This window comes from Sus scrofa, chromosome 6 (assembly GCF_054392235.1).
Source record: "Sus scrofa isolate SSC_HxYL_T2T_F1_AM1 chromosome 6, Sscrofa_HxYL_maternal_Yorkshire_Landrace_v2.0, whole genome shotgun sequence".
NCBI classification, from domain to species: domain Eukaryota; kingdom Metazoa; phylum Chordata; class Mammalia; order Artiodactyla; family Suidae; genus Sus; species Sus scrofa.
Genome location: NC_139388.1, coordinates 66,820,623 through 66,842,660, shown reverse-complemented (window position 1 = coordinate 66,842,660; position 22,038 = coordinate 66,820,623). Strand labels below are relative to the sequence as shown.

General features: G+C 45.0%; 3 protein-coding genes across 4 annotated transcripts in view; all 3 read right to left on the bottom strand.

Annotated features, from left to right (window-relative positions):
• Positions 1-1,055, bottom strand: part of LOC100737218 (uncharacterized) — a 67,612-nt gene extending 66,557 nt beyond the window's left edge. For both annotated transcript variants that reach the window (XM_084962294.1, XM_013998888.3), the window contains exon 1: positions 832-1,055. The gene's annotated coding sequence lies outside the window, so the exon portion shown is untranslated. The remainder of the gene's footprint in view (positions 1-831) is intronic.
• The window catches only part of LOC110261339 (zinc finger protein 444), a 996,914-nt gene that overhangs the window by 551,720 nt on the left and 423,156 nt on the right, over positions 1-22,038 (bottom strand). The window lies entirely within an intron of this gene.
• LOC100516085 (uncharacterized) lies at positions 8,291-21,543 on the bottom strand. Its single transcript, XM_013998882.3, has 3 exons — positions 21,246-21,543; positions 18,415-18,541; positions 8,291-12,341 (listed from the first exon to the last, which is right to left on the bottom strand). Exons 1-3 carry the CDS (start codon positions 21,276-21,278, stop codon positions 10,522-10,524), a joined length of 1,980 nt encoding a protein of 659 aa, XP_013854336.1. The 5' UTR covers positions 21,279-21,543; the 3' UTR covers positions 8,291-10,521.

Below are 22,038 nucleotides of genomic sequence, written 5' to 3'. Positions count from 1 at the left end.
ACCATCTGCCCCCTCAACAGTCGCAACCCTGCTCTCTCTACTCACCCTTCCTTAAAACCCCAGCCCTTAGGGTCTCCCTGCCAGGCACAAGGACTCTCACAGATGACTGCATTTACCCCAGTCCTTACCCACCAGCAAGACCAAAACACAAGAAATGGAACTCAGGAGGTCCTGTCGTGGCTCAGCAGTGACAATTCCCACTAGGTTCCATGAGTATGTGAGTTTGACCCCAGGCCCTGCTCAGTGGGTTAAGGATCTGGCATTGCCATGAACTGTGGTGTAGGTTGCAGATGCAGCTTGGATCCAGCATTGCTGTGGCTGTGATGCAGGCTGGCAGCTGCAGGTCCGATTGGACCCCTAGCCTGGAAATCTCCATAGGCCCGGGTGCAGCCCTAAAAAAGCAAAAAAAAAAAAAAAAAAAAAAAAAAAAAAAAAATCACAACATTTTGCTTAAATATGCCTTTCCCACAAGTATTGTTATTCTAGTAAGAATCAAGATGCGATAACCCTGAAGACCACCATCAGGATCACACCGAGATCGCCTAAGATCCCCCCAGAAAGGAAGAATGCACGTTTGCCCCAACCCTGATTCTTGTCTGAAATCCTCTTTTTCTCCTTTTAGACTATAAAACTCCCTGCAATTCTTCTCCAAAGGACAGCGCAGTGTTTATGGCACTAGCCTGCGGTGGCCTCCTTTGCCAAAAAACTGGATCCCTTCCTATTCGGAGCTGGTGGGCAGAGGTCAAATTTCGGCAACGAGCAGACGCTGGGCACTCGGGGCCTTAGCATCTGTTGCAGCGAGAGTGGTGACGGCCTGGAAGACGTGTTTACCTTGTGCCGGTACCTCGGTGAAGCTGCTGCCTCTGAGTCTGTTGTGGGAGCAGCAGCGGAGGAGCAGAGCTAGAGCAGGACCGCCCTATCCAAGGTCAGGAGTGGGGCATCCCTACTTCACCTCTGTACCGAGGGACAGCGCCTCCTCTCAGACCTTTCGGGTCCCTGCGCTCGGATCCCGACACGAAGCTCTGCAGTCAGACCAGACCCCGAGCCCCAGAGACGGCTCACGGAGCAGCAGGCCGGAAGTTCCCGCCCCGCTACCCGGAATCCGCCCAGAAACGCCTCACCCTGAGCTTTCATTGACTCAACTCGGCGCAGGGTCTTCTGGACAATGTAGTTCTCAGGGCTCCAAAGATGGTTTATGAGTGTTGTTCTTGACCAACCGGAAACTCTTCCACCCGGCTCAAGAAGGGATGCTGGAAAGTGGTCATCCTGACTCCAGAAAGGCCGGGCTTTGCTAATCGGGAGGGGCAGCAGAAAGACCTAATTTCAGGCCTAGTGAATCTCATATGCTAGAGAATAAAAATATTTAAGGAGTTCCTTGCTGGTTAAAATACCTGGTATCGTCACTACTTTGGGTCAGGTTTGATCCCTGGCTCGGGAACTTGCAAATGTCACTGACACAGACCAAAAAAAAAAAAAAAAAAAAAGAAAGAAAGAAAAGAATTATAGACATTATTGTGATCACTATTTATAGGAACCGTGGGATGTGATTAAAAAAACCCTCTTTTAAGGGTTTTTTTTAGTATTATATGGTTTTTCCAATTTTCCGTTTTGTGCTGTTACTATGACCCACAAACCAGTCCTTTTGTTGGCTGGAATTTTTTTTCCTCCTGCTTTATGACCAAGGAGTGTCTTTCTAAGAATCTGGTAGCCACCTCTTTAAAGTGGAAACATCAGGAGTTCCCATCGTGGCGCAGTGGTTAAGGAATCCGACTAGGAACCATGAAGTTGCGGGTTCGGTCCCTGCCCTTGCTCAGTGGGTTAACGATCCGGCGTTGCTGTGAGCTGTGGTGTAGGTTGCAGAGGCGGCTCGGATCCCGCGTTGCTGTGGCTCTGGCGTAGGCCGGTGGCTACAGCTCCGATTCAACCCCTAGCCTGGGAACCTCCATATGCCGCGGGAGCGGCCCAAGAAATAGCAACAACAACAACAACAAAATAAAAAATAAATAAATAAATAAATAAATAAATAAAGTGGAAACATCAGGTAGCCTTGTTGTTGTTCCATTTTTGGCCACCCCTCCACATATAGAGCTCCTGAGCCAGGGATCAGAACCAAGGCTCATTCGCTACCTAACCCACCCCATTGCAGCGGCAATACTCACTGTGCCAGGCTGGGGAGTGAAGCTGCATCTAGCACTCCCAAGACACCAATTCCCTTGCACCACAGCAGGAACTCCTGGTAGCCATTTTTTGAAGTGCAAATGTCAAGGGAGAGAGTTCTCCTAACTTGTATTTCTTTTTCTTTTTTTTTTTTTTTTTTTTTTGTCTTTTTGCCATATCTTGGGCCACTCCAGCGGCATATGGAGGTTTCCAGGCTAGGGGTCTAATTGGAGCTGTAGCCACCGGCCTACGCCAGAGCCACAGCAACACACGATCCGAGCCGTTTCTGTGACCTACACCACAGCTCAAGGCAACACCGGATCGTTAACCCACTGAGCAAGGGCAGGGATCGAACCCGCAACTTCATGGTTCCTAGTCGGATTCGTTAACCACTGTGCCACGACGGGAACTCCTAACTTGTATTTCTTTAGGAGCCTAACCTCAGCGCTCAAATTGTTACAATTTGGAAAACTACCACCAGTCAAAGAGATGCTTGACTTTCTTCTGGATAAAGTAAAAAACCTAACAATCACCTCAATTACTGTTCTGTCAAGTCCATTTATTTGAGGACTAGTTACTGGTTACTGTTTATCTTGAATATAAGTATGTTATGGTATCTGCTTGACTATATAAACGGGTGTGACTTCTTCTAGTCTTTGTAATTTCTTAGTTCACCTGTGACAAGCATCAAACTATGGCTTAATGATGACTTAACAAGAAAATTGTTTTGGCGTTCCCTTGTGGCTCAGCAAGTCAATGATCTGGCATTGTGATTGCTGTGGCTTGAGCTCAATTGCTTTAGCATGCCACATGTGCAGCCAAAAAAAAAAAAAAAAGACATTTTATGTGCATGCAGTTGAAGTCAATTATACTGATATAAAACATTTAAAAATTAACAAAAACTTCTAACCATTTTACTTTTTATTATTTTCTATGTTCTAGACATTATTTGCAGCTACTGTATGACTATGCCACAAATTTAGAATACAATTGTGCACTACTGACACCTATTCCCAACTCCATGTTCAGTAACACCATGTTGCTGATTAAAAATTGGCCACAGTGGGAGTGTTTACACCAGGGAAATTAGAACACAATACAAATCATGGTATTGTTGCATATGTAGACTTAAACTGATCAAGAATATATTAATAATGCAGATTAAAATATATGCTATATGTAGACACTGCATTATGTACAGCTCAAAAGACATTCAGGAAATATTTCTGAATATTTAAAACAAGATAGAGGCAGCAGGTTGAGGATCCAGCATTATCTCTGCACTTACTCAAGTTGCTGCTGTGACATGGATTTGATCCCTTGCCTGGGAAAGTCCACATGCTGCAAGCATTGTCAAAAAAAAAAAAAAAAAAAAAAAAAAAAAGAAAGAAAGAAAGAAAAGAAAAGAATTTATTCCATTGTTAAAGACAATTATTTCTTAAGACAGAGAAGTCACATCATTGAAGAACAAATGAAGTTCAAAAAAATCTTGGTTGTTTCACTGTCTTCCAAATTGTTAAAGAAAAGTGAAGTAGCCAAAATTCCTTTTAAAAAATAAGCACAGACATGGTGGAGGATAATGTGAGAAAAAGAACGAATAAATATATGTATGACTGGGTCATTTTGCTGTACAGCAGAAATTGACAGAATATTGTATATCAACTATAATAGAAAAAATAAAAATCTTAAAAAGGAAATAAGCACAAGAGTTCCCGCTGTGGCACAGTGGCTTACAATCCAGCTTGGTTCAGTCTCTGATCTGTGGCCTGGTGCAGTAGGTTAAGGATCTAGCGTTGCTGCAGCTGTGGCATAGGTCACAGCTCTGGCTTGGATTTGATCCCTAGCCCAGGAACTTCCAGATACCATGGATGTGCAGAAAAAGAAAAAAAGTATACTGCACACATCCACAGTGAGGACTTAGGACCATTCAAGGAGATGTAACTGGGGCATTGGAACAACATGGAGCCATGTCCAAGAGGAACAGAATACTTCCAGTCCAGGGATCTGGTGGCTAAACAGGTTTCTCCTGAACACATTTGGGTTTGGGGTTTTTTTTTTTTTTTTGCTTTTTCAGGGCCACACCTGGGCAAATGGTTGTTCCCAGGCTAGGGGTTGAACCAGAGCTGCAGCTGTTGGCCTATGCCACAGAAACTCAGGATTTGAGCCAGATCTGTGACCTATACCACAGCTCATGGCAGCGCCAGATCCCAATACAAGTCCTCATGGATACTAGTTGGGTTCATTACCACTGAGCCAAAAGGGGAATGCCCTTATTGATTTTCTGACTAGATGATCTATCCATTGTTGAAAGTGGGAATATTGAAGACCCTACTTTTATTATACTAGTCTTTGTCCCCCTTTAGGTATGTTAATATTTGCTTTATATAAAAAGTTGCTCCTATGTTGGATACATTAATGTTAACAAATATTATATATCCTATTGTTGGACTGACCCTTTGACTTTATGAAAGTCAAAAAGATATTCCACACAGGAGTTCTTGTCGTGGCTCAATGGTCAATGAACCCGACTAGGAACCATGAGGTTTCGGGTTCGGTCCCTGGCCTTTCTCAGTGGGTTAAGGATCTGCCATTGCCGTGAGCTGTGGTGTAGGTTACAGATGCAGCTCGGATCCCACATTGCTGTGGCTGTGATGTAGGCCAGCAGCTACAGCTCCAATTAGACCCCTAGTCTGGGAACCTCCATATGCCATGGGTACAGTCCTAGAAAAGACAAAAAAAAAAAAAAAAAAAAAAAATTCCATGCAAACGGAAACCAGAGGAAAGCTTACAGATAGCTATATTTCATCAGTTCATCAAACAAATCAAACTTGAAGCCAAAGACACTAATTTGAGAAAAAAGTAATTACATAACGATAAATGAGTCAACAGAACAAGAGAATAGGATCAGTTTATAATTTGAGGCAAAGGAGTTTCCGTCGTGGTTCAGTGGTTAATGAACTCATCTAATATCCATGAGGACATGAGTTCAATCCCTGGCCTTGCTCAGTGGGTTAAGGGTCTGGCGTTACCATGAGCTGTGGTATAGGTTGAAGACACAGCTCAGATCCCACACGCTGTGTCTGAGGGTAGACTGGCAGGTACAGCTCCAATTCGACCCCTAGCCTAGGAACCTCCATATGCCACAGGTGCAGCACTAAAAAAACATAAAATAAAATTTGAGGTAAAATTCAAGTAACATAAAATTAACCATTTTATCATCTTAAAGTGTAGAATTCAATTGCATTAGTGTATTCACAAGGTTATGCAACCATTGCTTTATCTTTTTCCAAACATTTTCACTACCCCAAAATATACCCATATCCAATAATGCAGCCACACTCCACTACCCTCTTTAGCTTCTGCAACCACTCAGTTTGATCTTGTTTTTTTTTCATCAGCAAAAACAGAAGAGATGATTTACTGTACATACATGTGTTACTTCAATCACAACTCAGGATAAAACTAGTTCAGAATGTCACAAGTCCACGGCAAAGAACCAAAAGGGACCATTTTGTCATGAGCAAGGTGAATCTCAAAGGTGGTCGAAGCAATCAGAATGGCGATTTTGATCCATCGAGACAAGTTACAGACAGAAGGAATACAGTCCAACAAATGGTACCAGGGTCTGTAGCCTCTGTCTTTCCTTGTTTCTGTTCTTGTGGCTTCCATTGATAAACAAGTTCACTTGGGCTTCTGCCTCATCTTCTTTTGTGCTTCGGCCTGTTCATTCACTTCGCTCTCCACTTCACTCTCATGGTGAAGAGGTCTCTCAGAAGATAGTGCTAGGCCAAGAGCTCAATTTGATCTTTTAACTTTGTTTATAGACATTTTATGCTGCTGCTTTGTAGTTTATCTCAGTAAACTCTCAGACTGATTTCTACTCCATGAGAATGCACAACCGTATAGTCATTTACATGCCAAAATGATGACACTGAAAAGCTTATTTAATTCCAAACTGATATGATTCTTTGAATATAACTTCATATTTATAAAATGTCATATATTCTGTAAACATTTATTGGGCAATAGGCTGTAATGAGGCTGTGTCCTCCCCATACCTACATTACAAAATCTTTACAAACATGTCAAGGGTGTGTTTTGGTATATCACAAAGACTTCAATGTTTTCCAGTTAGCTAGATGGGTCACCAACTACCATTTCCCCCTAGCAATCCTAAGGTCATTTCAAACTAAGTCACATGTAAATAATTTTGTGATGAAAGATCAATATGAAACTACACTGTTGCCTAGTGACAGCTAATGAATTGTTAAACAAAGATGCCACAATTGATAAAAGTTTAACATACTGATGTCACCACCTCACACGAACAACCTTCACAAAGTGAGCATTCACTGACTTGCTCTATGTTCTTCTCAGTTATTTCATTTATTCACGTCTGTCCCTCTATTCATTTTTTATTGCCCCATGCAATAAATTACAGCAAACGTAGAGGCTGAAAACAGTAAAAATGAATTATTGCACAGTAGACAACATATATTTGGGTTTTGTTGGTTTGTTTTTTTGGTCAAACCCACTGCATGTGGAAATTCCCAGGCCAGGGATTGAACAAGAGACAGCTGCCACCTGAGCCACAGCAGTGACAATGCCTGATCCTTAACCCACTGTGCTACAAGAGGCCTTCAAAATAAACATTTAAATCATACCATTTGCCTTGCAAGAAATGTTAAAAGAACTACTTTAGGGACAGGAGTGACGCCAAAAACTGTTTATGACCCCTAAACTTGTTATGTTGAAATCCCTAACCCTAGAAGATGATATTAGTAGGAGGTAGGGACTTTGAGGACTTCTAGAAGTGGAGTCCTCATGAATAGGTTTAGTGCCTTTATAAAAGAGGCTCCACTCCACAGAGACCCCTCGCTCCCTCCACTACATGAAGATATAGCAATGAGGATCCAACTATGAACCAGAAGAGGGTCCTCAGCAGTTCGTAACCAGGGTCTCTCTTAAGGTGTAGAGCAGAGAGATCATGCCCCAGACCCCTGCCCTGCACACTCCCCAGGCCAAGTTCTTCTGAGAAGCACTGCCCCAACCAGGAAGGTAGGTAGTGGCCCCGCATCCAGCATGTGGTCCTAGAGTCCAAGTGTCTGAAAACATGGCACAAGTTGGTGGCGAAATCCACAGAAAGTAACCACAGTTGGGCAACAATAATAGAAAGGGAGAGATGAAAAGAACTTAGGGAGAGCTCAGAGGGTGAGAACTCCTTGCAGCAAGGGAACGAGTGCAGTCAGAGGCAGCAACTCAGGATAGAGTGATACTTTGTCACTAAAAAGGTGAGGCCAGCCAAGGTCTCCACTGACTCCCACCCCCCAGAGTGTTCAGGGACATGCCTCTCCTTTGGGCAACCAGAATTAGGTCTCTGAGGGCTTTTAGCCTCCTATCAGCTTGCAGCTCCTGTACCCGTCTTCTGCCTGGTCTTGTAAAGTCCTCTTGCAAAAAATTAGTTTTTCCACCAAAAAGCAGGGGACCTCAAGTAGAATTTTTCAGCTCCTCAGAGCACATTCCAAATTAGTGATGAGAGGATTTACACTTCAGAAATTGGCAAACACTACAAAGCAGGGCTATACTTACTGTATTACTGAAGCTGCGACTTAAATGATGGAGAGTATGTTGATAATGCAGACTAATCTTAAACGTGTGTGGGGTTTGTAGTCATGACATTGTACAGGAAACAGAAAACATGAGGAAAAATAATGAGGAAATATCCTACTTGTATTAAAAACTGCATACAGCAAATAATTCCATATGTCTGTTTTTCAGTGTCTTATTTGTAAAAGAAAAGGGATGTAGCCATAATGCATATAAAAAATTAAGCAAATAACAACTGAAACAGCACACAAAAAATATACAGGTGGCAAATGAAGACATGAAAAATGTGCAAAATCATGAGTCATAAGAAAAATGCAATGAAAACCACACTGAGATAGCACTATACACTTATGAAAAGGCCTAACATAAAAGACTGACCCTATCAAGAATAGGCTCCAGAAATGGAAACTCTAACACACTGATGGTTAACATGCAAAAAAGTACAATCATTTTAGATCTACCCTGTGACTCATTCTAAGTTACTGACAAAAGATAAAAGAAACATACATCCATAGAAACTGACACAAACGTTTTAACAGGTTTATTTCCAATCAGCACAACCTAGAAATAACCTAAAGACACATAAAGTTGTAAGTAAAGCAAAAGTGGCATATTCAAAGATAAGAATCTTACTCAGAAAGAAAAAAAAAAAAAAAAAGATGAGCTAACCATACCCCCAAGTAATTACAAAGAAGTCAGACAAAAAAAAAAAACAAAAAACCAGTTTAGGTTACAAACATGTAAATACTAGAAAATGCAAGATTTACCTATAGTAAGGGAAAGTGGTTACCTGAGAGGTGGGAAGGGAAAGGAGAGATTATAAAAGGACATGAGGTAAGTATACCTTGACAGATATGGTCATTATTGGGACTACAATGTTGTTTTCAGAGGTTCAAAACTTAACAGATTGTACATTTTATCTTTTTAGCTGTGCCCCATATGCAAATTGCCCAGGGACTGAACGCACTCCACAGCAGTGACCCAGGTCACAGCAGTGACACCACCAATCAGGGAACTCCTCAGATTGTACATTTTAAATATAAGCTATTAAGTACATGTAAATTATACTTTTATGAAGCTTTAAACATTGGCTCAAGATAAAACAATCTCTATGTCCCACTCTTTACGGAAAGTAGGGTGGGCATATTGACTCTACCATCTCTCTCCTCATGCCTTCTGGAGGGTCAGTCTTGCCTCAGTGGGGAGCAGTGAACATGTTCACCTAGTCAAGAGCAATGCTGTGTGGGTCAAGAGAGCCACAGTCTCAGAATATGAATCTCCTTTCCCCCTTTTATCCTCCCTGGGGAATAAGGGCCTCGAGGCACACATCGGTGATAGGCTACAGCAAGCCAGAAAACCTCCTGATTTCTCTGACAAGGTCTTCAGCTACACGAGATAAACATGCCTACAGGTCTTGAAGTTTGTCTGCACAGTTGCAGACACATTCCTGGATACACTTTCAGAAGTGGCACATTCCACTTCAATGACTGCAGTCTCTTACACCATCTATGAAAGCAGAGTTTCTGTACCAACTATGGTTTCCCCTGGAACCAAGAGTCTTAAAATCAGAGACCCTAGCCCAGTGAATTCTGGTCATGAGGAGATACAGGTCTCTGTAGACCTGGGGAAGATAAACCTCACTACACTGGTGTGCCTGTGAGCTCTCCTCTGGGTAAGAGAAACAACTCATGCTGCTCTCAGAAGCACTCAAGATGCTCACACCTGCCCCTCCTCAGAGTCGTCCGAAATACTACAGGATACAGGATATCCCTGTGGCACAAAGGGTTAAGGATCCTGCATTGTCACTGCACTGGCTCAGGTTGCTGCTATGGCTCGAGTTCAATCCTTGGCCTGGGAGCTTCTACATGCCATGGGCGTGGTCAAAAAAGAAAAAGGATACAGGTCTCATATGAGGAAGAAAAAGCTTTGCGGTTTTCCCTAGGAAGCTCTGGGCAGCAATACAAATAAGTTCAAAACTATGTTATTTTCTGTCGTCCTGTTGTCCCTCCTTAGGCAGAGGTGTGAGGCCCATAAAAAGTTCTTCTCCCCTTCATGCCTGCAGAGCACAAATCTGTTCATAAACTACATGGGAACAGAACTCCCAAAGTTAACGAGGACCTAAAGGGTAAGGCCTGTTATTGTTCAAGCCAAAGTAACATGTGGCCCAGAGTTCTGGAGTTCGTAACTTGCAAGCTGGAAAAATTCATCACAAATATCACATGATATCAACATGACACCTGGAAAATTTCAGTCCTTGTTGGAAAGCTGCTAGCAAACTCCAATGTTCTATGGACCAACATTGGGTCAGGTCCATGCCCAAGAGAGTCGAGGGAAAGACTCCCCGAGGGCTCAAGTGACTCCTAATTTGCTACAATGCATGGGAGGACAGAGCTCAGCTTCCCTGAGTGAACTGGGTTGATGACTGATGCACACCGTGGGGATCTGCCAGGTGGTAGAAGTGAAATGGCCTTGATCACAGAGATGGCAGTGACACACATCTGGGAATAGCCCTGGACAGGTTAGAAAGTGCAAGAGAGCCACACGTGCTTCCCACATAACAAACTTAAGGGGACTCTCCCCACTTGCATGCTCAGATATATAGGAGGAGTCAATGTGGAGAGATGGCTCCTCAGAAAGTTTCCTCCAGCACTCTGATACTGACCACGGAAACTGTGTATTCCCTTCATGTCTATGCCTTTGTACAGAGTGAACTCTCTGATGTTTTCCTATAAAAGATTTCCCACATTCAGTGCACTCCTAAGGTCTTTCTCCAGTGTGACCTTTCTGATGACAACGCAGTTTAGACATGGTAATAAATGATTTCCCACATTCACTGCACACATAAGGCCTTACTCCAGTGTGAACTCTCTGATGATAATGGAGGGTAGAGCTACAGGTAAAAGATTTACCACACTCATCACATACATAAGGCCTTTCTCCTGTGTGAACTCTCTGGTGTATTATGAGGTTATTTCTTTGGATAAAGGATTTCCCACACTCACTACACTCAAAAGGCCTTTCTCCAGAATGAACTCTATGGTGATAATGGAGATCAGATCTAGAGATAAAAGATTTACCACATTCCTTACACTCATAAGGCCTTTCTCCAGTGTGAGCTCTCTGATGATAACGGAGGCTGGAACTAAATGTAAAAGACTTCCCACATTCGTTGCATGCATAAGGCCTTATTCCTGTGTGAATTCTCTGGTGTAAGATGAGGTTATTTCTTCGATTAAAGAATTTTCCACATTCACTGCACTCAAAAGGCCTTTCTCCTGTGTGAACCCTCCAGTGCTGAATAAGTGTCCACCTATTGTTAAAAGATTTCCCACACTCAGAGCACTTAAAAGGCTTTTCGCCGGTGTGAGCTTTCTGGTGTTGATTCAGTTGGGATCCATACTTAAACAATTTCCCACACTCAGTACACTCATAAGGCCTTTCTCCTGTGTGTACTCTCTGGTGTTGAATAAGAACCCATCTGTTGTTAAAAGATTTCCCACATTCACTGCACTTATATGGCCTTTCTCCAGTGTGAACTCTCTGATGATAATGGAGGTTAGAGCTAGTGGTAAAACTCTTCCCACAGTCACTGCACTCATAAGGTCTCTCTCCTGTGTGAGATCTCTGATGATATCTGAGAGCAGGCCGGGAGATGAAAGATTTCCCACATTCATTGCACTCATAAGGCCTTTCTCCTGTGTGAGATCTCTGATGATAAGTGAGGGCTGAGCTAGAGGTAAAAGACTTCGAACATTCACTGCACACATAACTATTCTCTCCATTGCACCATGTGTGGGGAGAAATGATGACAGATTTATGACTTAAGGATTTCCCACATTTGCTGCAATTATACTGCATTGCCCCAGTATGAACACTTCGATGTTGACTGAGGCTTGAGTTTTGTCTAAAGGATTTTCCACATTCACCACACATGTGAAGCCCTTCTCCAACGTGGACTCTCTGGTGCACAACAAATGAGGATTTGTACCTAAATGTTTTCCCACATTCACTGCACACAAAGCAAGGTCTTCCAGTGTAGACACCCTGGTCCTGAAGAAGTGTGTGTTCAGGGCTGAGGGCTTTCTTGCACTCTCCCCAGGTGTGATGACTTTTCCTGCTTTGTAAACTTGACCCACACTGGGCGATTATGTTTGGCTTCTCTACAGCATGAGTGGCCTGTTGCTGCAGACATCCCATGATGATCGGGAAGTCTTTTTCAAACTCCCCACAGGTAAATGGCTTCTGTGACACAAGGAGTCTGCAGCTCTTCACAAACAAGGCTTCATCCACACTGCTTCTGAAAGGTTTTTCTCGTATTTGCTCCTCCTGGTGCTGTTGAATGCTTGCACCAAAATAAAATCGTTTTGCACATGCTCCACACCTCAACAGTTTTTGGTGGTGTTCTGCCTCCTGGGACTCAGCCAAGTGGAAAATGTCTCTCAAGACTGGACCACACATCCCACAGGGGTGGGTCTCCTGGGAAGATAAAGCTGCCTCAGATATCCTGGCCTGTGACACTCCTAGAGAATCAATCTGTTCAAAAGGTGCCTCTGAACCCTCTGCTCCACAGCAGCAACCTGGACAGAAAGAAATGCTGGTCAAGTACATGCTGACTATAGGGAAGGGCAAGCCCATCACAAATGTGCATCTGTCTCATCTAGGTTTGGGTCTACGGAAGGCTTTTCAAAGGGGAGTGGGAATTCAATTGAAGGACAATGGTGCATTCCTGAGCCTCGAAGTCACAGAACAGTGGCGACCTCACCAGGGGAAGGATACGAGACAGGCTATGACACAATAAATAGAATCAGAGTCTACAACTCATTTCTCTCCCAACAGCTTCCTGCAGCACTTTTTCTGCTGCTGATTTGGGGCTGCGTGGAAGAATGCGCCAAGGAGTTCCCATCGTGGCTCAGTGGAAACAAATCTCAATGATATCCATAAGGACACAGGTTTGATCCCTGGCCTTGGTAGTGGGTTAAGGATCCAGGGTTGCCGTGAGCTGTGGTGTAGGTTGAAGACATGGCTCAGATCCCGAGTTGCTGTGGGTGTGGTGTAGGCTGGCAGCTGTAGCTCTGATTTGACCCCTAGCCTTGGAACCTCCATACGCCATGGGTGCGGCCCTAAAAAGACGGAAAAAAAAGAAAAAAAAAAAAGGTGCATCCAAGCCCATTAAAGACAGATTAGCTGGTCTTCAAGGTCAGCTTAAGGATATGTGACCATCTCCGAGCACAAATGAGGACCAATTTGGAGAGTATTACAAAAAGATCAGTGAGACCACAAGGGAAGTGATATCACCAAGATGGTAGAACAGGAGATACCACCAGGAACACCCAACAAAAACAAACAGCTGATTTAGGTTCTATGAGTGAAATTAGCAGTGGTGGGCTCAAAAAGAACTAACTACAACATGGTGGAAAGTAAGAAAGAGACAGATTTCTGAAAAGACTGTCATGGCAGAGACATGTGAAGATGGCTCGGAAGTTAGAACAGTGGGCTGTCTCTATCCATACAGGGTGAGAACTACCACAGCCTCAGCCGCCTGCTCCACGGGACACTGGCAGCTCTTGCTACTGAGTTCATAAACATCCATCACCGCGGTGCATGTCAATGCCCAAGGCTACTGCTGCCCTCTCAGAAGGAGCTGCTGTGGCACTGATCCAGGGCAGCAGGGGCTGCCACATACCCCAAACCTGCACCCCAGAGCTGTGCATGCTCCAAGTATGCCTACACTCCAGACCCTGACTCCACCACTGTGTTGTGTACACAGTGCTCTCAGGCACCAGACAGCCTTGCTGGAGGCTAGTCAACTCCCCAGGACTTGTGTCATCACCCATTCACTCTGACAGACTTCATGGCTACCGGGTATGCAACCATAGCTCACACACCAAAGCCAACGTCCAGAACTGCAACTGCTGTCACTCCACAAGTACCCCTACACCACACTCCAGCTAAACCACAGGTGCCTTCGCATCAGACACTAGTGCCACTACACCAGCAGGGTGCCCAAGAGCCAGCTCAGCACAAAGAAGGATCCCCTTGCCACAAGATCCTCGCTGGGATAAAAGAAATCAGGAGTTCTCCAGCAGCCTCCTCCTCTGCCAAGGGACCACCTCAGCCTCATCTGTTGAAGACGCCTGCAACCTTCACCAGTGTTGACGTCAGGTGAAGGAGCTGTACGGAATCCTCACAGGGGGGCACTCCCTGGAGCCAGAATGGCCACAGCCAGCCCACCAACCTGGTGTATCAACACAGGTGGAAATCTTTGCCCACCAAAACTGCAAAATCTGGAAGAAATGACTGCACCATCAAATGCAAGCCCACAAGAAACAAGCAAAAAACAAACAAACAAACAAAACAAAAAAAAAAACCAGAAACCTGACCCCCTTGCTGTACAGTGGGGAAAAAAAAAAAAACAGAAAATGAAACTAAAGGAGTAGAATAATTTATCAGAAACAAACCCCAAAGCAATGGAGATCTATGGACAAAGAAATCCAAACAATTGCTTTAGGAGAGTTCAGTTACAAAAAAACACATATAGACAATTATAATCAGAATAACAAGTTGTTCAACAAAAACTTAGAGGAGTTCCTATCGTGGTGCAGTGGTTAATGAATCCGACTAGGAACCATGAGGTTGTGCGTTCAATCCCTGGCCTTGCTCAGAGGGTTAAGGATCCAGTGTTGCTGTGAGCTGTGGTGTAGGTTGCAGACGCGGTTCAGATCCCACGTTGCTATGGCTCTGGTATAGGCCGGCGGCTACAGCTCCAATTGGACCCCTACCCTGGGAACCTCCACATGGTGTGGGAGCGGCCCTAGAAAAAGCAAAAAGACAAAAGCAAAAACAAAAAACTTAGAAATCATAAAGAACAAAACAGGCTGGCTGAGGGCATGCTGAGGGAGATGCAGGTTGCCAGACCAGGCATATATGGTATCTATGGTAGAATCCACTGTTGCAATGGCTGTGGCTTAGGCCAAAGCTGCAGCTCCAATTTGGTCCCATATCTGCAGGTGTAGCCATAGAAGAAAAAGAGAAAAACAAACAACCTAAAATTTGTATAGAACCACAAAGAGCCTAAATAATCAAACCAATCTTGACAGACATGATCAATTTTAAAAGCATCACAGTCCTGGGAGTTCCCATTGGGGCTAAGCAAAAAGAAACCTGACTAGTATCCTCAAGGATGCAGGTTTGATTCCTGGCCCTGCTCAATGGATTAAGGATCAGGTATTGCTGTGAGCTGTGGTGTAAGTTGCAAATGCCACCCTGGATCCAGTGGTGCTGTGGCTGTGGTGTAGGCAGGCAATTGTACCTCTGATTCAACCCCTAGCCTGGGAACTTCCACATGCACCAGGTGTGGCCCTTAAAAAAAAAAAGCATCACAGGGAGTTCCCGTCGTGGCGCAGTGGTTAACGAATCCGACTAGGAACCATGAGGTTGCAGGTTCGGTCCCTGCCCTTGCTCAGTGGGTTAATGATCCGGCGTTGCCGTGAGCTGTGGTGTAGGTTGCAGACGCGGCTCGGATCTCGAGTTGCTGTGGCTCTGGCGTAGGCCGGAGACTACAGCTCCGATTGGACCCCTAGCCTGGGAACCTCCATATGCCGTGGGAGCGGCCAAAGAAATAGCAAAAAAAAAAAAGCATCACAGTCCTAGTTTATAATTATATTACAAAGCTAAAATAATCAAAACAATATGGTACTGGCATAAAAATGAATAGACCTATGGAACAAAAGAGACAGCCCAGAGCAAACCCATGCATATAGGTTATAAATCAACTAATCTTTGACAAGTGCACTAAGAACACACAAAAGGGAAAGGAGAATCAATAAATAATGTTGGGAAAACTGAGTATCCACATGCAAAAAAATGAAACTGGATCCCCCCTTTAATAGCACTCAAAATGTAATTAAGATTTAAACATAAGACTTGAAACCCTAAACTCCTAAAGAAAACATAGAGAAAATGTTCCCTGACTTTATTCCTGGCGATGATTTCTTTAATAGGAAACCAAAAGCGAAAATAAACCAGTGGGACTACATCAAACTAAAAAGCTTCTGCACAGCAAAAGAAACAACAGAGTGAAAAGGAGATACAAATGATCAACAGGTGCTCACAATCACTAACCATCAAGGCAAATGCAAATCAAAACCACAAAGAGTTCCCTGGTGAGTCAGTGGGTTAAAGACCCAGCATTGTCACTGCTGCAGCTCAGGTTGCTGCTGTGACTTAGGAACTTCCTGAACCAAGTTCTTGGCCCAGGAACTTCTGTATGCCCAGGGCACAGCCAAAAAGAAAAAAAAAAAAAAATTAAAACCACAACGTGTCACCTCACACCTACTAGAATGGCTATCATCAAAAAGGTAAGAGGGAGTTCCCGTCGTGGCGCAGTGGTTAACGAATCCAACTAGGAACCATGAGGTTGCAGGTTCGGTCCCTGCCCTTGCTCAGTGGGTTAACGATCCGGCATTGCTGTGAGCTGTGGTGTAGGTTGCAGACACGGCTTGGATCCCAGTGTTGCTGTGGCTCTGATGTAGGCCAGTGGCTACAGGTCCGATTAGACCCCTAGCCTGGGAACCTCCATATGCCGCGGGAGCGGCCCAAGAAATAGCAAAAAGACAAAAAAAAAAAAAAAAAAAAAAAAAAAAAAGGTAAGAGGTTGGCATTCCCTTGTGGCCTTTTGGTTAAAATTTCTGGCATTGTCACTGTTGTTCTCTGGTGTGATCCCTGGCCTAGGAACTTCCACATGCCATGGGCATGGCCAACAACAACAACAAAAAAAGATAAAGAGGTAACATGTTGGCAAGAATGTGGACAAAAGGGAACCCTTGCAAGGCATGTAAATTAGTACAGTCATGGAAAATATGAATATTCCTCAAAATACTGAAAATAGAACTACCATATGATCTACCATACCCAGTTCTGGGCATATATCCCAAAGAACAAAATTAGTATCTCCATGAAATACCTGCCTGCATAGGCATATTTATTGTAGCATTATTCAGAATACCCAAGATATGGAGACATTCTAAGGTGTTTATCAGTGGATGAACTTGTGAAAACAATATGGTGTGTATACACACACACACACACACGTGTGCACGCACACAGAAGCAGGAACCAACTCTCCCATGCATATGCATGCAGGAATATTCAGCCATGAAAAAGGAAAAACCTCCACTTACAACAAGGAAGACTCTAGAGGACATGCTAAATGAAGTAAGTCACATTAAGACAAATACTATATAATATTACTTATATGATGAGGCTTAAAAAAAAGTCAAACTTGGAGTTCCTGTTGTGGCTCGTGGTTAACGAATCTGACTAGGAACCATGAGGTTGCGGGTTTGATCCCTGGCCTTGCTCAGTGAGTTAAGGATCTGGCGTTGCCATGAGCTGTGGTGTAGGTTGCAGCCGCAGCTCGGATCACGCGTTGCCGTGGCTCTGGTGTAGGCTGGTGGCTACAGCTCTGATTTGACCCCTAGCCTGGGAACCTCCATATGCCGCGGGAGCGGCCCAAGAAATGGCAAAAAGATGAAAAAAAAAAAAAAAAAAGAGTCAAACTTTAGAGAAACATAAGGGTGAATGCCATATAGAGGATTGGAGAAATGGGGAGATAATGATCAAAATCACTTTCAGGAGTTCCCGTCGTGGCACAGTGGTTAACGAATCCAACTAGGAACCATGAGGTTGTGGGTTCGGTCCCTGCCCTTGCTCAGTGGGTTAACGATCCGGCATTGCCGTGAGCTGTGGTGTAGGTTGCAGACGCGGCTCGGATCTTGAGTTGCTGTGGCTCTGGCATAGGCCGGAGACTACAGCTCCGATTGGACCCCTAGCCTGGGAACCTCCATATGCCGCGGGAGCGGCCCAAGAAATAGCAAAAAGACAAAAAAAAAAAAAAAAAAAAAAAATCACTTTCAGTTATGGAGTTAGTTCCCTTGTGGGACAGTGGGTTAAGGATTCAGTGTTGTCACTGTAGTGGCTGGGGTCCCTGCTATGCAACAGGTTCAATCCCTGGCCTGGGAACTTTCACATGCTGCAGCTGCAGCCGAAAAAAAAAAGAGTTATTTGAAGTGACAGATGTTAATTAATTTCATGGTGGTAATTATTTCATAATTTTTATATATATATATATATATATATATATATATAAAAAACATATTATACATTATTTTTCCAACCTCAATAAAGTTGGGGCAGGATTAAACAGGGAGAAAAGAGGTCTAAACACCACAAAAAGAACTATAGAGAATAGAAGTGAACAGCAGCCCATGGTCCATGTAAGTCACCTCCATGACAATGACTACAACGTTTACAACAGGCACAGGAAATGTCAGCTAAAGGAAGGGCCACAGAAATTGCATGGATCTGAACACACTGACCCACCCAGGGAAGGGGCAAGCAAGCTGCAATCATTAGCCTTACTGCACGATGAGTGACCTCGAATCTTTCCCTTTGAGGGTTCAGTGTAGCAGGTACTAGGGCTGTAGAGGAGAAAAGAAGGCAGTGCAAACACCCCAGCCTTCTAACTACAACTACCCAGAAAACCAGGGAAGCAAGCAGGGTCTACACCACGTGCAAAACAGACAGAACATCTTCTGGGGTGAGGCAGGATACAAAGCCTGGACCAAGTCACTGGGGAGGTGAACATCTTACCCAGGGAGGATATAAGTGCATAGTTGTCCAGCATCACATCGAGGTATAGGCGTCTCTGAGCCTCATCAAGGAGCCTCCATTCCTCCCAGGAAAAGTACACAGCAATGTCCTCAAAGTTCACACCACCCTATCATGTAGGGGACAGAAGAAACCTTGAACATTCTCTGAGAACCCACAATGCATCTTGCCACACATCTATGCCATTCCCACCCTTCACCAGAGCCCCCCACCTTGGAGGAGATACCAGCTCCTGGTTCCACATGCTGCAGGTGCAGTCAAAAAAAAAAAAAAAAAAAGTTATTTGATGCCTGCTCTCTCTTCACCATCACATTAATCACTGTGTTCAGCCCTCAGTAATAACTGAGAGCGGGAAACACAGATGCCATCTAAGCTCTGGGCTTGGCCTGCAATGTCCCGCCCCTCCAGCCAAACAATTCCCCTGGGGTTGCCCAAATGTTTGGAATGCAGACACAACCATAGGTAAGTTAATGCTTCATCTATGAATCTTCACCAGGGCCCCGAGGCCATCAGATCATACTTTCTCTCGACGTGCACATCATTCTGTAGACCACGTTTCCTTCAAAGTTTCAGACCCTACAACTGCATCTCCACAGCGCTGCCACCTCCCTGCAACACACCACAGGAAACTCCCTGAACATAACCATAGGGAGTTCAGAGAACTAGGGATTCAGAGAACACCTGAGAAACTAAAATGAGATTTGGTACAACAACAGTCCTCTGATGAACTAAACACAAGAGCAAGCCTCAAATGCTACTTAGAAGACCTCCCACCTGCCTCTAATTCTGGCTTCAATATTAGCCACCCAGAACCAGGCATGACTTTCTGATTGCGACAACTCTTCAGTTTTGTCTTTTCAACAGCCACAACACTCCTCTCTCCACTCCTCTCTACTCAACCTTTGTAAAAGACCCAGCCCTGGAGTTCCTGTTGTGGCACAGCAGAAACGAATCCAACTAGTATCCATGAGGGTGCCGGTTCAATCCCTGACCTCACTCAGTGAGTCAGGGATCGGGTGTTGCCATGAGCTGTGGTATAGGTCGCAGACGCAGCTCGGATCCCATGTTGCTGTGCCCATGGTGTAAGTTGGCAGCTGCAGCTCTGATCCAACTCCTGGCCTGTGAACTTCCATATGCTGTACATGCTGCACTTAAAAAATTTTTTTAAAAATTAAAAAAAATCCAGCCCTACAGATCTCCCCAGGAGTTCCTGTGTGGCTCAGTGGAAATTAACCTGACTAGTATCCATGAGGTTTGATCCCTGGCCTCGTTCAGCGGGTTAAGGACCTGGCATTGCTGTGAGCCACAGTGTAGGCCAGCAGGTGGCAGCTCCAATTGGACTCCTAGCCCAGGAACTTACATATACCATGGGTGCAGCCCTTTAAAAATAAATACAAATCTCTGTCAGGAATAGTGACTCACAAATGACATTTCCCCAAACTTTATCCACAGGCAAAACTAAACATCCCAGAACCTGTCGAAGCTCACCACAAAATTCTGGAGAAGCCATATATTACTAAATAAGCAGCAGCCCAGCCCCACTACCACCTTGTCTCAATTCCTCCTAGGTCTCCTCAGCTACCTCTTGTCCATTCATCCCATGGAAGCCTTGGCTGCCTGCCAGGTCAACCTCTCCCACACCATTCCCACTGTCACTTCTCCCCCAATGCCCAGTAAACCCAACCAGGCACACAGCAAGAGAACCACTCCTTAGAGCACACCCCAGTCTTTCTGACCTACCAATAGCACTGCCACTAGACCCTCATTCCCCTCCTAAATGTGGATCCACAGGTTCACCCTGACCCACCCAGTAGCCATCACCTTTGAAAGTCTCCATCCTGAAGGCCTTCCTCAGTTTTCCAGAGCTGCCTGTCCTGCTGCCCATTTGTTGTCTACACTCTTCTCGGAAACATCTCAGACTCTTAACAGACCCCAAACAAACACGATATGTCTAAGGAAAATTAACCTGCTACTAACATCTCCATCCAGTTGATGGGTCTTCCATTCCTTCATTCACTAGGACCAAAAACCTGAGGGTTGTCCCTCACTACTTCCTTTCTCTTATTACCAGCAACACCCACACCTTGGCTTGGCTCATCTCCAAAAATGGATCCAGAATCTAACCACTTCTTTAAAAAAATTTTTTTATTATAACTTAGAGTATTGTGTCAATTTCTGCTGTGCAGCAAAGTGACCCAGTCATACATTCATACATATATATATATTCTTTTTCTCACATCATCTTCCATCATGTTCTACCCCAAGAGATTGGACATAGTTCCCTGTGCTGTATAGTAGGAGAATTCAACCACTTCTTGCACGTTCTATTTGATCAACATTCACCCAAGCTACTTGCAATTACATTTTCCTATGTTTCCTGACTCTTCCCTTACCCCATAGTTTGTTCTCTTCCCTGCAAGCCAGAGGGAGCCTGTTGAGGGGCTGGGTAAGACCACATCCCAACTGCAATCCAAGCCTCAAATCCCTGTGTGATAGGTGACCAACTTTTCATGCAGCAACACTGCAGGCCTGACTCTGGCCCCGCTGCATCTTGCTCCTAGCAGAAAGGAGAATCGCTATACCCCTGTCCCGGCTCAACCCGACCTCCAAGTCTTTGCACCTGCGGGTCCCCCAACCTATAACCTTTCCCACGCGACATCACACTGTCCATCAGAAATAGGGCCCCATCCACGACCGCTTCGTTTTTCTGGACACTGGGGTCTGTGCTGCAGGCACGGGAGCAGGCGCCCCGCACTCGGGGCTTCAGTGTCTGTTGGGGTGAGGGCGGGGAAGGCCTGAGGACGAGTATTTACCTGAGGCGGGTCCCACAGCACCGTCGCCGCCATCGGGCTCTGTGGGCGGAGCTGAGCCGGGAGCAGCGGGAGAGGAGGGGCGCGGGCACCGCAGTCGGTATCCCACGCGGGTGTGGGACGCTCCGGGCGGCGTCGCAGAACCTCAGACCCGCCTCTTTGCCGCCCGAGCTGTGCCTCCTCTCGGACTTTAAAGGCCTCGTCACCTCTTACCGGCACCGGTACCCGAAGCCTTTGAATTGTGAAAAAGCTCGAGCATATTCAAAATGACGCCCACAACGTGGATGCCGGAAGTCCCGCCCTGACGCTGTTGGCTCACACGGAAACGCAACTTCAGTTAACCTAATTGGCTGATCGACTCAGCCACCCATCGCACAGCCTTCTGGGTAATGTATTTTCCCCAGATCTGCACGCGTAGTCCACGATGTTCCATCTCAGATAACCTGGAGAAAAGGGGACGCTGTACCTGGAGGGTTGCTGGGAACGCTATTCCAAAGACTGAGGAGGGGCGTGGCTTCTTCCTAAAGAGGGTGCGCTCAGATGTTTGAGGACTGTTATCTGTAACTAATGACCCAAGTGTTTGGACATAGCATTTCAGACTCTTTGAAGCTCTCAGCGTGTTCTCAAGATCTAAAAGAGGACCTTCTGGAGTTCCCGTCGTGGCACAGTGATTAACGAATCCGACTAGGAACCATGAGGTTGCGGGTTTGGTCCCTGGCCTTGCCCAGTGGGTTGGGGATCCGGCGTTGCCGTGAGCTGTGGTGTAGGTCGCATTCGCGGCTCAGATCCCGCGTTG